This window comes from Elephas maximus, chromosome 19 (genome assembly GCF_024166365.1).
Source record: "Elephas maximus indicus isolate mEleMax1 chromosome 19, mEleMax1 primary haplotype, whole genome shotgun sequence".
Lineage (NCBI taxonomy): Eukaryota > Metazoa > Chordata > Mammalia > Proboscidea > Elephantidae > Elephas > Elephas maximus.
The window spans coordinates 23,392,412-23,407,038 of NC_064837.1; the positions used below are offsets into that span (position 1 = coordinate 23,392,412).

The following is a 14,627-nucleotide window of genomic DNA, read 5'->3' on the forward strand; positions in this document are numbered from 1 at the left end:
GATATTTTTCGGGGACACAATTCAATCCATGATGGGGAGAAATGGAAAACAGTAGGAATTGGCTCAGGAGCCCAGGTCTATTTGCTGAGCCTAAAATGACCTTGGCTCAGGGACACTTATAGAAAGTTGCCTGGAAAGGGGCTTTGGGGGCAGCCTGTCCAGCTTCTCTCCAGGAGCAAGAAGTCCCTCTGTGCTTCTGATACATTCATTCACCCATAGAACATTCACTGTGCCAGGACTTGTGTGCTAGGAACCAGGGACACAGAGCTGTATCAGGCCGACACTGTCCTCAGGTTGCTTCCGGCCTCACTGGTCTTCTTCAGCAAGTTCACTACCTCATAAGTTCTCAAGTCAGAGCGCTGCACAAATTCAGCTGGTTGGAGACACCCAAAGCCTCTTGCTGCCTCCCTAGAAGCCATGGTGGAAGGGTGCAGGTACCCAGGCGGAGAGGTTGCAGACCCAGTCCCAGCCAAGCCCCATCCACCTGCTAAAGCCTGAGTGTGTGTGCAGAAGGGCCAGGTTGCTAAGCTGTCTGTACAAGCCTGACCGGGGCTGCCAGGCCCTTCCTTCAAAGGCTGGCCCAGTCCCTGCTGCTTTATTGCCCAGCTAATGATGGTGATTAGGTCGACAGGTGCTACCTGCCTGCCTGCCCACCTACCTGTGTGCCCTGCTGCCTGCTGAAGAGGGTAGTTTCCAACAGCTGGGTGAGGACTACTCTCCAAGCTCTGTCTGGGCACCACCACAGATGACCCCTCCGGACTTGGGAGGGCTTGCATCCACCTCCTCCCCCGAGAAGGCAGGACCAGCCCAGTCCTCATCCCCTGGGGCTGCTGTGTGACCTCAGCCCATACCTGCCTCTCTCTAAGCAAGACAGTGGGGAAGGGGAGCTGAGAACAGTGTGTGGGGTGTGTGCACCTCATGAAGCTCATCCGTGTTTTCTCCAGCCAGGGCTAGACAGTGGGTACCGATGCAGGGTCCAGGAGGAGAAAGCATTCACAGAAGGGTCCTCCTTGCAATGGGCCTGGGGCTTCTCCTTAGGAGCCCACTGCATTGTGGGAAAGCCATTGAGGGAGCCCCACCATTCTGGGGCCAGCCCACTCCCATGGGGACTGTTGCCTGGGGCTTTGGTGGGGGGTCCCAGGTGTGGGTCTAGGTGGGAGCTGTGATTTATGACTGTGCTTCATGAGTGAGGAATGCCAGCCTAGGGGGCCGCAGGCAGGGTGGAGCCTCTCGCCTGACACTCCTCGCTCTCCTGGATGTCTGGCGTGTCCTGTCAGGATCCCCTGTCCCCTGGGGACGGCCACGTTCTCCCTCTTGCAGCGGCTCCCTCCCATTCATGCCTCCCCACTCCTCCATTCCAGCTCTGTGAGAACTGAGTGAAGACCCAGCCCAGGGGGGACCTCGAGTTAAATCCTTTCTGGTGGTCTGTCTTCAGAGCTCAGCCTCCCTTTTCATTTGGACATGAGAGTGATGGTAAATATGTCTTTTCTCTCACTGCAGCAGAAGGGAGCCAGATGAGGTTCTTGGAAACTTCCATCTAGATGAACTCAAGACTTTCAAAAGGAAGCCACATGAGGTTACATGCTCCTGTCTACAGTGAGGGAGACTTCAGGTAGACTCAAGGATGCACTTCCAGCCAGGAAGAGATGTTGAGCTCCCAGAATGGATGATGGGTCTTGCACCCCCCCCCCCACACCTCCCAGCAAGATAGATGAAAACTCTGGAGTCCGTGGGGGCAGGGATCGGTGGGGGAGGCAGAATCATCTAGAGTGTTGTCTGGCCCTGGGCTCTACAGGCCATGCCAGTTTTGAGCCCGTTCCAGTGAGTCTCACCTGCATTCTTCTTGCTGCAGGCTGTCATTTTGGGTGGGGGTCCATCCTTCTGGGCACCCAGCATGGGTCAGCCTGCCTCCCCTGGTCTGGTGGGACCAGTTTTTCCAGCCAGAGGAAGGGTCGGTGAGGAATTGGCAGGGGAAGAGAGTTTTATGTAAATGTCCAGGGAGAGCTCTGGGAACGGGGAGGCCGGTTTTCCCAAAGACACGCAGGGACTGGCAGCTCCCAACTAGCCTGGCTGGGTGATGTCAGTGCTGCTTTCCTGGGTGGCTGCGCCCACTCTGGTCAGCCTTGGCAGGGGCGCCCCACCATTACCTTCTCTCTTGGGTGGGAAGGGTGCCAAGGGGGCCGGATGGCATGCAGGGCAGAGGCCAGACCCCCTTCCACTGTGCCCTCAACCTGGGGCCTGATCACATGTGGACCAGCCTGGAGAAGGCTGTGAAAAACCATCCCAGACTCTACCAAAAAGACTTTAATGTGGCTAATACCTGAACTTTCCCCCAAACCAGCAGAGGCTGGGGAGACCTCAGAACCCTGGGCCATCCCAGAGACTGTTCCCATGGCAACCACTGATAGGCGTCTTCCCCAGCCCACCTTAACCCTGAGTTTCAAAGGGGTCTGGTCATCAAGTAGGAAAGATAAAGATCATGGACGCCAGAGATAGGATGCCGTATTGCCTGTGAACTCACACACATGCATGAGCTGTGCACATATGCACTGTGAAACGCACACACCTCAAATCATGTGCACACACAATGCCCCTCTCAGACATGCTCACATCACACACTGCCCTCGCATACATATATATACATATATACACACGCTTTTCTCAGACACACAGGATCGCACACATGTACCTTCCTTACAGACACACATCAGATGATGTATATACACAGGGGCCTTTCTTTCGGCCTTTGGTCTAGGACTTGGAGTTTGGGGTGTCCCCATCCAGCTCAGAGGAGGGGAGACAGGAATGGGTCTTTCTGTGTTTGGCCAGGCTGTGCCCTGGTCTAGGGCTGGGGCATCATGAAGTTGGGCTGGCAGTGGGCTGTGGTGTTGTCAATGTGGGCCCAGGAGGGGAAGGTGTGCAGGTCGAAGATGGCATAGCTCCAGCTGTTGATGGCCAGCGTGATGACCAGCACCCCGATGATGTTGAGCAAGAGTCCTGCCCGAGCCTGGTGTGAGGAGAGTCAGTTTGACTTCGCAGGTGCTGAGCTGAGCCGGTGCTCACCCCTCAGGTGTTCTGGGAGGCTCTGGGACCCTCCCACTAGCAAAATTCTCCCTGGGAAGTCCCCCACTGGTATAACTTGTATCACTAGGCAATGCCCTGTCCCTTGCTTGACTCCCAGTGCTAACAGGAAGAAAGGAGGCTCTTGGTGAGCTTATAGGGCCCTGGGCCTTGTTCTGTCTGAGCCCAACTCCCTGCTTGTGGGTACCTGATCCTTTAGAGTTGTTTCCATATTCCTTGCCTCCTTCCCTCTCTCTCAGTGGATGGGGCAGAAAAGAGCCCTAAAGATGTCCCAGCTGAGGGGTCACGTCCCTGCCTACCCCCACAGTCCCCCCGATCCAGGGCCCACTGTCAACTCTGAGAATCTCAGTGGTTTTAGGCTGCTTTGTGGTCCACCAAGCTGAAGAGACAGAGCAGGAAGGAGTGCTGAGGCCTCCCGCCCTCCCCACCACTCACCATATCAGACACTTTGAGGCCCCCGAAGGAGAAGACGATGGCATTGGGCGGGGTGGCCACAGGCAGCATGAAGGCCAGGGAGGAAGCCAGAGTACAGGGCAGCATGACATAGAGTGGGTGGAGGCAGATGGCCCGAGACTGCAGGGGAGAGGTGGGGCAGAGCTGATCCCACCCCTAGCCCAGGGGGGAGGAGTGCCCCCAATTCCTCTGCTCCCCTCTTGGAGGGACCACCCTGTCCACACACTCTGGTCATGACCCCACCACTTTTGCCAGAAGGCACTGTGTGACCTAGGAAGGGCCCCTTGACCTCTCTGGAGGGGACGAATGTGCAGCCCTGCCCTCTGGGGTGTGGTAAGGGGAGGGGACCATAAAACTGATCTCAAAGGGGCTCTAGGGATGTCATCAAAGGCAGCGGGGACGCACCTCGGGAGGAAGGGGCTAGAGACGCTCTGGTGAGCAATTTCACCTTGTGACCCCAAGAATGACCAGAACAAAGGCAAGGCTGGGAAGTGGGTGAGGCCACCAGCGAGCTCCATTAGGATACTCAAGGGGTGATGTCACCAGGGATAGGGCGAGTCAGGGGCCAGTATGCCTTGGGGCATGGGGGAGCTCAAAAGCCTGGGGAAGTACGGAAGTTCAGGGGTCCTCTCCCAGAGAGGGAGAAGGTACCCAGCAGGCAGAACTCTTGGGAGGGGTGGACTGGAGGGCTGCTTGGAGGTGGTGCCTACAGGGCCAGCTTACCATCGAGGCCAGGATGGGCAGAAAGATCGTGGTGGTGGCCACGTTGCTGGCGCACTCGGTGAAGGCGGCAACCAGGAGGCAGAGGATGAAGGCAATGGCAGGAGGTGGCACATTTTCCAGTGGGGTCAGTTGGTTCCCCAACCACGTCGACAGGCCCGAGCGCTGTGTGCAGAGTAGGGTGGTGAGTGAGAAGCTGGGCTACCTAGGGTCTCAGAGCCTGTGCAGAGTCAAGGGCAGCTCTGGGGACAAGACAGGGCCCAGGTAGAACTGCAGGCCTCTTCTCCTGTTCTTGGAGAACACTTAGGTGTGGGGAGAAAGGTGAGAGGAGAAGCTCAGAGAGGCAGCCAAAGGGTCTTCTTGGGAAACCTGGGGCTTGGTGGGAGTAAAGACCTGTGATCCTGCTTACTCCTGCCCTCCTGCCCTCTCTTGGGAAGTCCCTGGACAACCTTAGCCCTCTCCCTGCCTCCTCCAACCCAGTGAGCTGGGGCAGAGGGGACCTTACTCCTGGCAGGCAGGGGGAGTTGGGGAGGGCCCTGGTAGAGGCTGGAAAGAGTCTGACAGGAGGATGTGGGCATTCACAGGGTCAGAAGAACTTCAAGGTCTTCAAGGTGCCCCCTGCCTCCCTGGGTCTGTAATGTTGTAATTCTCTTGTACAATGCCACATGACCAGCACAGGGCTTGGCACAGTTGGTGCTCAATGAACGCTTAATGGATGAACTAATCACAGAACCAGGAGCCCACCGTCCACCCCCAGCACCAATACTTAACTCAGGGAAGCCCCCTCCTGCCTATGCAGTGAATGAAATCATCTGGGACACTGAGGCCCAGGGGTACAACTTAGGTTCAGGGATTTCCCATTTGGAAGGAAGCTCTGGGAAAGATGCACTGATCCCCGGAGCCTGGCACCCCCTGGTGGCTGCAGCAGGCAGACCGAGTCCAACCAAGGCCAGCAACTTGGTAGCTAAAGCTATTGCAATCTCTGCCTGGCAGCAGGGGTAGGAGAGGGCGGCCTGGGGAGGGGATGGATAGAGGTGAGAACAGTCTTCACCCTCTAGAGAAGCTTGCCTTCCCTTTGCCTTGACCTCAGTGGAGAGAGGTTTCTATGACTGGGGCCTCTGCCCCCTCCCTCAGACTGGCTCTAATCTAAGTCCCTCCAGCTGCCAGGAATTTTTTGCCCACAAGGGCAGCTCCTAAAAGGTGACCAGGTTTCCCCGCTTGGGATAGAAGTAGAGCCCCTCTGTCTCTTCCACACAGTCTCCTTTGAATAGGCTGGGGAGGGGCTGGAGTTTTCTCACCTCACTGCCCTTGGCCAGGGCAAAGCCACCACCCAGCAAGAGCACGACATTCCAGGGCATCTTCTCATTCACTGTCTTCCAGTTGAGGAGGGCAGGAGGGGCCTTCAGCTTCCCTGGATTTTCTGCTCCGCAAACAGAGGAGGAGGGGTCACCAAGAGAGAATGGGCCTTCCCTCCCCTCAACTTGGGATGTCCCTCTGTGGGTCCCTATCAGAGCCTAATGCATTCAGGAGGGGAATCCTCACTTCTGCAATATCCTGACTTTGCCACTGAGTCCCTGTGACCTTGGCAAGTCACCCCAACCTCTCTGGGCTCTGTCTACTCCTGCCAAGTGCAGTCAAAGATACACAACATGCCTGAAGGCTGGGGTTGCCCAGAGGAACTGAAGGCCTTTTCCTGCCCCAGACCAGGTGCTTACCTGGGTCCTGGGTCAGCCCTGGGATCTTGGAGGGCACGATGAACATAACTATGCTGATGAAGATGGCCACTGTCCCATCGGACAACATGCTGTGGGTGGGGTAGGGAGGGCAGGCTTAGTGGCTCAGGGTAACTCAGGGCCACAGGATGGAGGGGTGGCAGAGGGAAGCCCCTCCTACAGACATGGCAACCCCTCCTGGGAAGTTCCCACCTCCCAGGTGTTATGTTCCATTCTGTACTGGGGGCCTGCCCCTCTCCTCCTTCCCCAAATGTATGAAGTACACAGGTGTCATCCACCCTCCTCTGCCTAGCAACTCTCACCTTTCCCCCTTGGCGTTGGGAAAAGCCAGGTTGCCCCAGCCAAGGAAAAAGCCTGGCTCCCGGGTGAACCAGAGTAGCACCAGGGTGACAAAGAAGATGGCGACAGCTTTTTCTGCAAAGGTCATGGGGCCCAGCAGCCTGTGCTCTGTCTGGATGACACGAAAGACTGTCTGCTCTTGCTCCCGCGCCTCTTCTCCAATGCCAAAGTTCTTCTGGAAGCTGCAGGCAGAGGGGCAGGGACAGCTCTTGAGGGCCCTGCACCAGGCAGGAGAGCAAAGGGCTTTTAGTGCCCATTATGTGAAGACTGAGGCTTATGGAGGGCACCTCAGGTCACTATACTAAGGCCCTGGATCCACCCAAGGTCCTGGAAGAATAGAACGCTTTCAGAGGGCCATGGTTGTCATTTAATAGGGCAGGGCTGCAGCAGGGGAGGCTGATTTGTACTGGCTTGGCCCTGTTCCATGTGTCCTATGGACCCCCTTTCCCTCCAAGCATTCTCTTCTGCTGAGCCCTCTCTTGCTCAAGATGAGGAGGGCCTAGTAGCCCAGACCATATGCCTCCTCTTGGGCCTGAGTCACAGTTCTTCTCCCTCAACCACCTTTCAGGAAATCTTTCCCTCTTCCACCTGCTTCTGGGTATCCCCTGCCCAGCATGAGCCCCACCCACATTGTCCTCAGAAGCACAGGGGACTGTGGCCCACTTCTTTGTGTCTCTTACTTAACTTGTGTTGACATTTAACTTTTCACATGGGTAAATCTCAACTCCCTTGCTGGACTGTGAGTTCCTCAGGGGCAAAGACCATGCTTCACACGTATTTGAGTCTTCTATGGTGCCTCACGCTGTGCTGGTCTCTTTGACTACCACCTTGCCTTGTAACAGCCCCCAGTCTCAATTCAGTCTCCTCACATCTGCTGAAGTGATTTTTCCAAAGTACACTCATCATGCTTAAAAACTTTGAATGGCTCCCTGTTGCTTGTGCAGGAAGGGCAAATAACACAGTACTCATAGCACTGTTTCCCTATCCTCTTCTTAAGGCAGACATCACTGATCAATCATAGCACTTGATGCAACTGAGACCAGGGGGTCTTGCAATGATTTTCAACTCAGAGCTCCAAATAGCTACTAGTTACCCAGGTTTAGAAGTAGGAATAAAACCTGTTTGCTACTGGTGGCCTCAAGGACAAGGTCTAAACTATGAAGCCCATAATTTCCTCCATATTCTGCCCTTGCCTATTTTTCCAGCTATGTCTCCTGATATGCTATTTTGCACTTTATATTTTAGCTGCACAGATCTATAGTTCCCCCAAAGACATCATGTTCTTTCTTGCCTCTGTTTCTTTGTACAAGCTGTTCCTGCTGCCTGGAATGCCTTTACCCCATTCTCCACCTGGCTGACTTCTAGTCCTACAAGATTCAGCTCCAGCATCATCTCCTCCAGAGGCTTTCTGGGATCACATTACCCTGGGCTGAGTTAGGACCTCCCTCCTCTGTGCTCTTGTAGTGCCTGGGCTTCCCTCTGCCATGCCCCCAGCGTATATCATCACGCATCAGATGGCGTCTTCCAAAGACAGGGACTGTGCCTCCTGCCTCTTACCATTCTCAGTGTCCAGGATAGGGCCAGGCATACAGTAGGTACTCAATAAATGTGTTTGCAACTGAACACACTCAGTGTGTGCTCATTAAACATTATTAAAGGATTGTGGAGCACTGTGGGAAGGGGTCCGGTCCGGGCATCAGGAGACATGGTTTTCGATTCCAGCACTGACAAGTCTAGCTGTGTAAAAACCCACAGGGCAAATCTCTTTCTCACCCCTGAAGCCTCAGTTTGCTCATGTGCTTAATGGTATACTATTCTCCACTGGGTAATGCCTTGGGTTGCTGGCAACCAAAAGGGGGATACAAATGTACAGAGGGGCCTTGGGGGGTGGGGAGAAGTCTTCCCACTGGGGTCATGATATAATTTCCCATAATGGAGCAGCATCTGGACCCTGGAAGGTCCCAGAGGGTAAGGGCAGGGACTGAGGCATCTCCTACCCATTCCACCACTTACTTGAACCCCAGGAAGGCGATCTGCAGCCATAGCCAGGCCATCAGCAGCAGGATGACCATGGTGGGGAATGCAAAGCCGAACCAGGAAGCAAAGTTCACCACATTGGCATTTTGGGAGAAGAGCCTGAAGTGGGATGTGGGCTGCTGTGTGGCATTGCCTGGCAACCACCCAGCCCCATCAGCGTCTCAGTGAGCATACAGACGCCTCCCAGAGCCCCCTTCCCCAACACTCACGAGTTGATCTGGCCTTGCAGCACCAGGTTGGGTGTGGTGCCAGTCAGTGTTGCTATGCCCCCGATGCTGGCCGAATAGCACACGCACAGACTCATGCCCTTAGCGAAGCGAAGCTGTTCCTGGCTCTGACGTGCCCGTGGTCCAGAAGGAGCAGGCAGGGTGGGGAGGACCTGCCCGTTATCTGGGAGCCAGGGAGAGCTTAGGCAGGAGGCGGGCACATAGCCTCCTTGGACATCTTGTCAGAGAGTGGCCCAAGGTCTGGGCTGGGAGGAGGACAGAAGCTGCCCCCAGGTCTCATGGGTCCAGCAGCGTCCTGGGTCTCAGGGTGGGATGACCCTTAGGTCCCATCTGGCCCAACCTTCCCCTTGAGAAGCTTAGAGAGATGAAGAGGATGATTCGTGGTGTACAGGAAGAGTGGAGACTAGACTCCTGGCAGCCCACCCAGACTCCAGCTGTCTTCTTGCTAGGGAGGCCAACTATCCTGTTTGCCCTGGACCAAGGGGATTCCCGGGATGCAGGACTTTTTTAACCAAGAAAGTCCTGGGCAAACCGGTATGATTTGGTCATCCTACTTCTTGCCTCCCTGTTCCTTTTCCCCTAAGCCTCCCAGCTGACCACCACTGGGAATGGACATCCCCTCAGGTTCTCCCCAAGAGCCAAGGGGCTGGGGTGAGGGAGGGTGGGGGGACAGGCTTTGGCCACATCTTTCTCACCAAGCTTGGTCATCTCCTTGTGGGGAATTGGTTCCTGGAGCTCGAAGGTAGGGTTGTTGCTGCCCTCCTCGACGTCCTTGCCGGCGGGATGGCTGTGTAGCTGCTCCAGGACGGCATGTGCGATGGGCACCATCATGGCTGTGGTGGCTGTGTTGCTGATCCACATGGACAGGAAGGCTGTGACCGCCATGAAGCCCAGGATCAGCCTAGGGATGGCCAGACAGACACACTGGTGTTCCCATGTCCCTTGAGGGACTGGATATCCAGGATGTCACCCTGCCCCAGGAACTCCTGCCCTGGAGCGTGGGGACTCACAGGGCGGGCCGCACCCCAATGATGAGGAGCACACGGAGGGCGACGCGTTTGTGCAGATTCCAGTGCTCCACAGCGATGGCCACCAGCAGCCCCCCGATGAACAGGATGTTGCTGTCCCTCAGGTACTCGATGCAGACCTGGTGGGCAAACACATGTGGACGGGGACAAGCTGAGAGGCAGGAAGGCCCTGAGGTCTCCTACTGTGCACCTGGGCAGATATAAATGCGTAAATAGACTTTAGTCACCTGGTCTTTGGATTATCCGACCTTCAGTATTAGCCAGCTTCCTCTGCTCCCACCAAACTCCCTCTTTCTCCCCTCAGGAATGTTTGGGAGAAAATGCAGGCTGATCCCACTTATGTTTCAAGTCATGGACTAGGAGATAGATGATTTCATTCTGTTTCTATGAACTAGGGCCACGGTTCTCAAGGTGTGGTTCCCTGACGGCAACCTCAGCATCACCCAGTACTTAGGAAAACACTCAGGCCCTACCCTACACCTACTGAATTGGAAGCTCTGGGGCGGGGCTCAGAAATCTGTGTTTTAATGACCCCTGCAGGTGATTCTGATCATGCTCCTGTTTAGGAGACATTTAACTAGAGGAATACAAGCCCTTTAGCTGACTTTCAAGGCCTTTTCCTGGGTCACCAGGCCCTTCCACTTCCCTGGCCTAAGCCTAATCACTCCCACCTTGAATTAACTTTCAACACCAGCTGTACACTCTTCCTCATGTCTTCTAGCTGACTTCTCCCTCAGTGCCCTCTGATCTTCCAAGCACAAGCAGGGACCGCTCTTCCATGTGCCCTCCTATGATGAGGCTTCCCTGGTCACCAGGATCCTAGGGAAGACCCTCCCCTCCCCCTGCCCCATGAGCCCTTTCTCCTGAGGATGGGGGAGTCTCACCTCAGAGGCATCCATGATGCCCATCATGGGGAACAGGATGATGGGAAAGAGGGCAGTGACCGCCAGGGGCAGAGCTTCAGTGCACCAGAGGAGGGCCATGAGGATGATGGCATAGCCGCAGTAGGCTTCCTGTGGGTGGGAGGGGAGCAGCAGAGCTGTTGGGGGAGACAGGCCTGCTACCCAGTGTCACTGTCACCTCCTACCCCCCAGAGAAAACAGGCTGTTCGTAACAGTGTGGGGAGAGCCCGTGAAAGCAATAGTCACTGAATCCCAAGTCCAAGGTCCCATTTCAAAATGGAAATAAAAACAAAGCAAGTTCTGTTAAGGGTGATGGAAAAATTTGGGAGTGGCGATGGTTGAACAACGTGATGAACGTAACTAATGTCACTGAACTGTACATGTAAAGATTGGTGAAATGATAAATGTTTTCTTATCTATATATTTACTAAAATAAAAAGAAAACAAAGCAAGGCTGTCACCACCTTGTCTTTGACTTTGAGGTGCCTAGGCATTATAATCCAGCCACACTGGAGGGGGCTGGAGGGTCTGGAGTTGGATATCAGGCACCACTTGGCCTCAGATGAGATAAGGGCTGCTAGAGCAAGGACAGAAGCCTGGGCATTGTGGACCCCTTCCTGGCACCCTGGCCCTCCGTGGCCCTTGTTGCAGCTGTAATAATATTTTTATTTCTAAGACTATTTAATTACTGTACATTCACTCTACTAGGAAGTGAGCTCCATGATTCAGTTTTGTGGCCTCTGGGTCCTTGAAGCTCAGACCCCGGAAGGCTTCAGAGCAGATATCTTCTGCACGCAGATGGAGAGTTGTGGGGCAGGAGCAGTGGACGGTCTTATTCCTAACCATCCTGGCATGGATGCTGCACTGCACAACTCCAGGGGGTGCCATTCACATTTACAGCATTAGTGAAATGTTCTCCTGTGCAGGGACGAGTCGTGGTTTTGTGAGTCTTTGGGTGCCAGAGACTCCCCTTTCCTGTATGAGATGCCATGTCCAGAGAGTCCTGATTCAGGCCTAGGAAGGGACCTCTGGCAGGAATGGAGGCCTAGACAGTCAGCCCCAGACACCAGGGGCCCACCCTTCCCAACAGAGCCTCTCCACAGGGCTAGAAAAGAAGAGCCGGGGAGTCATTAGCCAGAAGGAGGCCTCCAGGAAAGGTGGCACTGCATTCAAGGCTCCCCAGGGCCCCAGCACCTGCCCACTCTTTGTTTGCCAAGGGAAGGGGCTGTGTGCTGGGTTAGTTGGACAAAGGGACTGGTGGGCGGGCGGGGGGAGCGGACAGAGGAGGTCCCTCCTTCCTTTCGCCACCCAAACTGCCCTGTCCCTCAATGTCTCCCCATCTGGTACCAGCTGGGCTCACTCCACTCCCGCATCCCAGCCTGCCCCCTCAGTACCCTGATGCTTGGGAAGGGCCCCTGGGGCAGGGCTAGGGGTGATCCATGGGAAGAGGAAGCTGCTGCTTACTGAGCAACTCACAAGAGCTTGGTGTTTTCGTGTATGGAACTGTTGGAACAGGCATTAAGGTGGGTGTGGTGGTCCCCTTATAGATAAGCTCAGAAAGAGTAAGTGGCCCCTGAGACTATGGCCCCTGGACACCCTGCTAACTCAGAACTGAAGCCACTCCCGAACTCCACCTTTCGCCAGGCCTATAAAACAAACAATAACACATGTGAGGAACATGGTTTTTAATTCAATCAAGTATACGAGACCAAACGGGCAATACCCGCCCAAAGGCAAAGATGAGAAGGCAGGAAGGGACAGGAAACCTGAACCAATGGACATGGGGAACTCGTGGTGTAAAGGGAAAGCGGGAGAGTGCTGTCACATTGCAGGGATTGTCACAAAACAATTTGTGTACAAATTTTTAAATGAGAAACTAATTTGTGCTATAAACGCTTACCTAAAGCACTATTAAAAAAAGAATAAATGGCTTGCTCAAGGTCACAGAACTGGGGAGTGGCAGGGCCAGGATGCGAACCAAGGCAAGGTGACTGTTTTGCACCACTGCGAGGGCAACCCCAGAGCATTTGCTGTGCTGTCTATGAGCACTGCGCCCCTGGAGCGTTGTGGTATGCAGCCTGCACTGTGGCACACAGCCTGCTGTAAAGCCAAGTCTGCTGATGCCAGGCTCACTTTCCTTCCTATCAGCCTCCACCGCTTGTCCCCACCCTGGACTTGAACTCACTGGTCCCAATGGTGGGGCCACCATGACCCTGGACCAGAGACCCATCCCCCTTCTTTTCCTCACAGGAGGCTGTTTCTGCTGATGCTGGCGTTTATCCTCACCGGCTTCCTCACCTGCAATGACGGGTCACCAGTTACTAATCCTCCCCACCCCTCCTCTCGGGCTGAGGGCAGCCAGCCCCCCTGGACCCTGGCATCCCCCGCCCCACCCACCCAGAACTCTTTGGCCTGAGTCAGGGAGGGGGGTGGGATGGTTGTCACTCTGCTGATTCAAGAAGAAACCTCTGCTAATAATCACAGCAGGGTGCCCTGGCTGGCTCCTCCTGCAGACATTGTGCTGAGTGTTTTTTTTTTGTTTGTTTCTTTTCTTTTCTTTCTTTCTTTATTATGCTTTAGGTGAAAGTTTACAGCTCAATTTCTCATATAAAAATCTGTACACATATTGTTATGTGACACTAGTTGCAATCCCTATAATGTGACAGCACACTCCTCCTTTCTACCCTGGATTTCCCCTGTCCACCCAGCCAGCTCCTGTTCCTTCCTGCCTTCTCATCCCGCCTCCGGACAGGAGCTGCCCATTTGGTCTCCTTTATCTGCTTGAACTGAGAAGCACACAGGTATTATTTTATGTTTTATAGTCCAGTCTAGTCTTTGTCTGAGGAGTGGGCTTCGGGAATGGTTTTAGTTCTGGGCTAACAGAGCATCTGAGGGCAGTGGCTTCCAGGGTTTCTCCAGTCTCTGTCAGACCATTAAAAAAAAAAAAGTCTGGTCTTTTGATGAGAATTTGACTTCTGCTCCACACTTTTCTTCTACTCTGTCAGAGACTCTCTGTTGTGTCCCTTGTGTTTTTCATTTTTAAATCACAGTTGTTCTGTGAGGTAATGACTGTTGTCCCCATTTCACAGATGAAGAAACAAAGGCACAAATAAATTAGGTAAATATCTCAAAGTCACACAAATACTAAGTGGAGAAGTCACACTATCTGGTTCCTGAGGCTCAGCTTTTTACCTTTTTACCTTTGCTCTGAGCCCAACCCCTTTTGCTAACTAACCCCTTCTCTGCCCTACCGACCTCACATCTGAGGGATGATCTCCAGTCTTGGGAGTTCCTGGGTGATGCAAACAGCTAAGTGCTCAGCTGCTAACCACGAGGTTGCTGTTCTAGTCCACCCTGACGTGCCTTGGAAGAAAGGCCTGGCTGGCAAGCTACTTCTGAAAAATCAGCCATTGAAAATCCTATGGAGCACAGTTCTGCTCTAGCACATATGGGGTCACCATGAGTCAAAATCGACCTGACAGCAACTGTTTTTTTTTTTTTTAATCAGATTACACAGATCAGGTGTTGCAGGTATCTCAAAATATTGTTTACATCCATCAACATTTTGAAATTATGGTTATTATGCCATTGCTTAATTTTACTAATAACAAAGCACATATATTTTGAATTGCATTTTTTTCATGTTTTGATAACTGTATTTTAAAATAAATGATTTCCTTTGTAATCCTATGCCTGTTGTTTTGTGCATTTAAAAGCAGTATTCTGAGAGGGGCCCACAAGGCTGCCAAAGGCAATCCCAAAAATGGATTAGAACCCCTGCTTTAAGGCAAAGGGAAGGAAAATATCTAGTGGCAACTACTGTGGCTTCCCTGAAGCACCTTGGGGATCTTCTAGACCTCCAGGCTCACACTCACTGTGGAATTAGTGTCTGGGTGGGAGCGGGAGTCTCTCCAAGCCCCAACAACACCGATGTGAGCCAGGTGGAGAATCGACAGTGGCCAGGCGTCAGCTGAGTGGGCACTGTGCACACGTTGTCACGCTCATGTCATCCTCATCCACCACCCACCTGTCAGGTTGTACTGTGGTGACTTTCATGTGGCTGTGATGCTGGAAGCTATGTCGCTGGCATTTCACATACAAGCAGGC

At 53.8% G+C, this 14,627-nt stretch overlaps 1 protein-coding gene across 2 annotated transcripts in view; it reads right to left on the reverse strand.

Annotated features, from left to right (window-relative positions):
* Positions 1 to 2,802: 2,802 nt before the first annotated feature.
* SLC13A2 (solute carrier family 13 member 2) overlaps positions 2,803 to 14,627 on the reverse strand; it is a 79,502-nt gene continuing 67,677 nt past the window's right edge. Inside the window, exons 1-12 of one of the 2 annotated variants that reach the window (XM_049859538.1) lie at positions 10,503 to 10,630; positions 10,079 to 10,087; positions 9,601 to 9,725; positions 9,286 to 9,491; positions 8,573 to 8,753; positions 8,340 to 8,462; positions 6,290 to 6,508; positions 5,970 to 6,058; positions 5,553 to 5,674; positions 4,258 to 4,419; positions 3,517 to 3,654; positions 2,803 to 3,007 (exon numbers count right to left, since the gene is read on the reverse strand). In XM_049859538.1, the coding sequence (XP_049715495.1) occupies positions 2,843 to 3,007; positions 3,517 to 3,654; positions 4,258 to 4,419; positions 5,553 to 5,674; positions 5,970 to 6,058; positions 6,290 to 6,508; positions 8,340 to 8,462; positions 8,573 to 8,753; positions 9,286 to 9,491; positions 9,601 to 9,725; positions 10,079 to 10,087; positions 10,503 to 10,601 (1,638 nt within the window). In that variant the 5' untranslated portion in view covers positions 10,602 to 10,630 and the 3' untranslated portion in view covers positions 2,803 to 2,842. Of the gene's footprint in view, positions 3,008 to 3,516; positions 3,655 to 4,257; positions 4,420 to 5,552; positions 5,675 to 5,969; positions 6,059 to 6,289; positions 6,509 to 8,339; positions 8,463 to 8,572; positions 8,754 to 9,285; positions 9,492 to 9,600; positions 9,738 to 10,078; positions 10,088 to 10,502; positions 10,632 to 14,627 lie in introns of those variants that run through there. The other variant, XM_049859539.1, reaches the window with a different exon arrangement.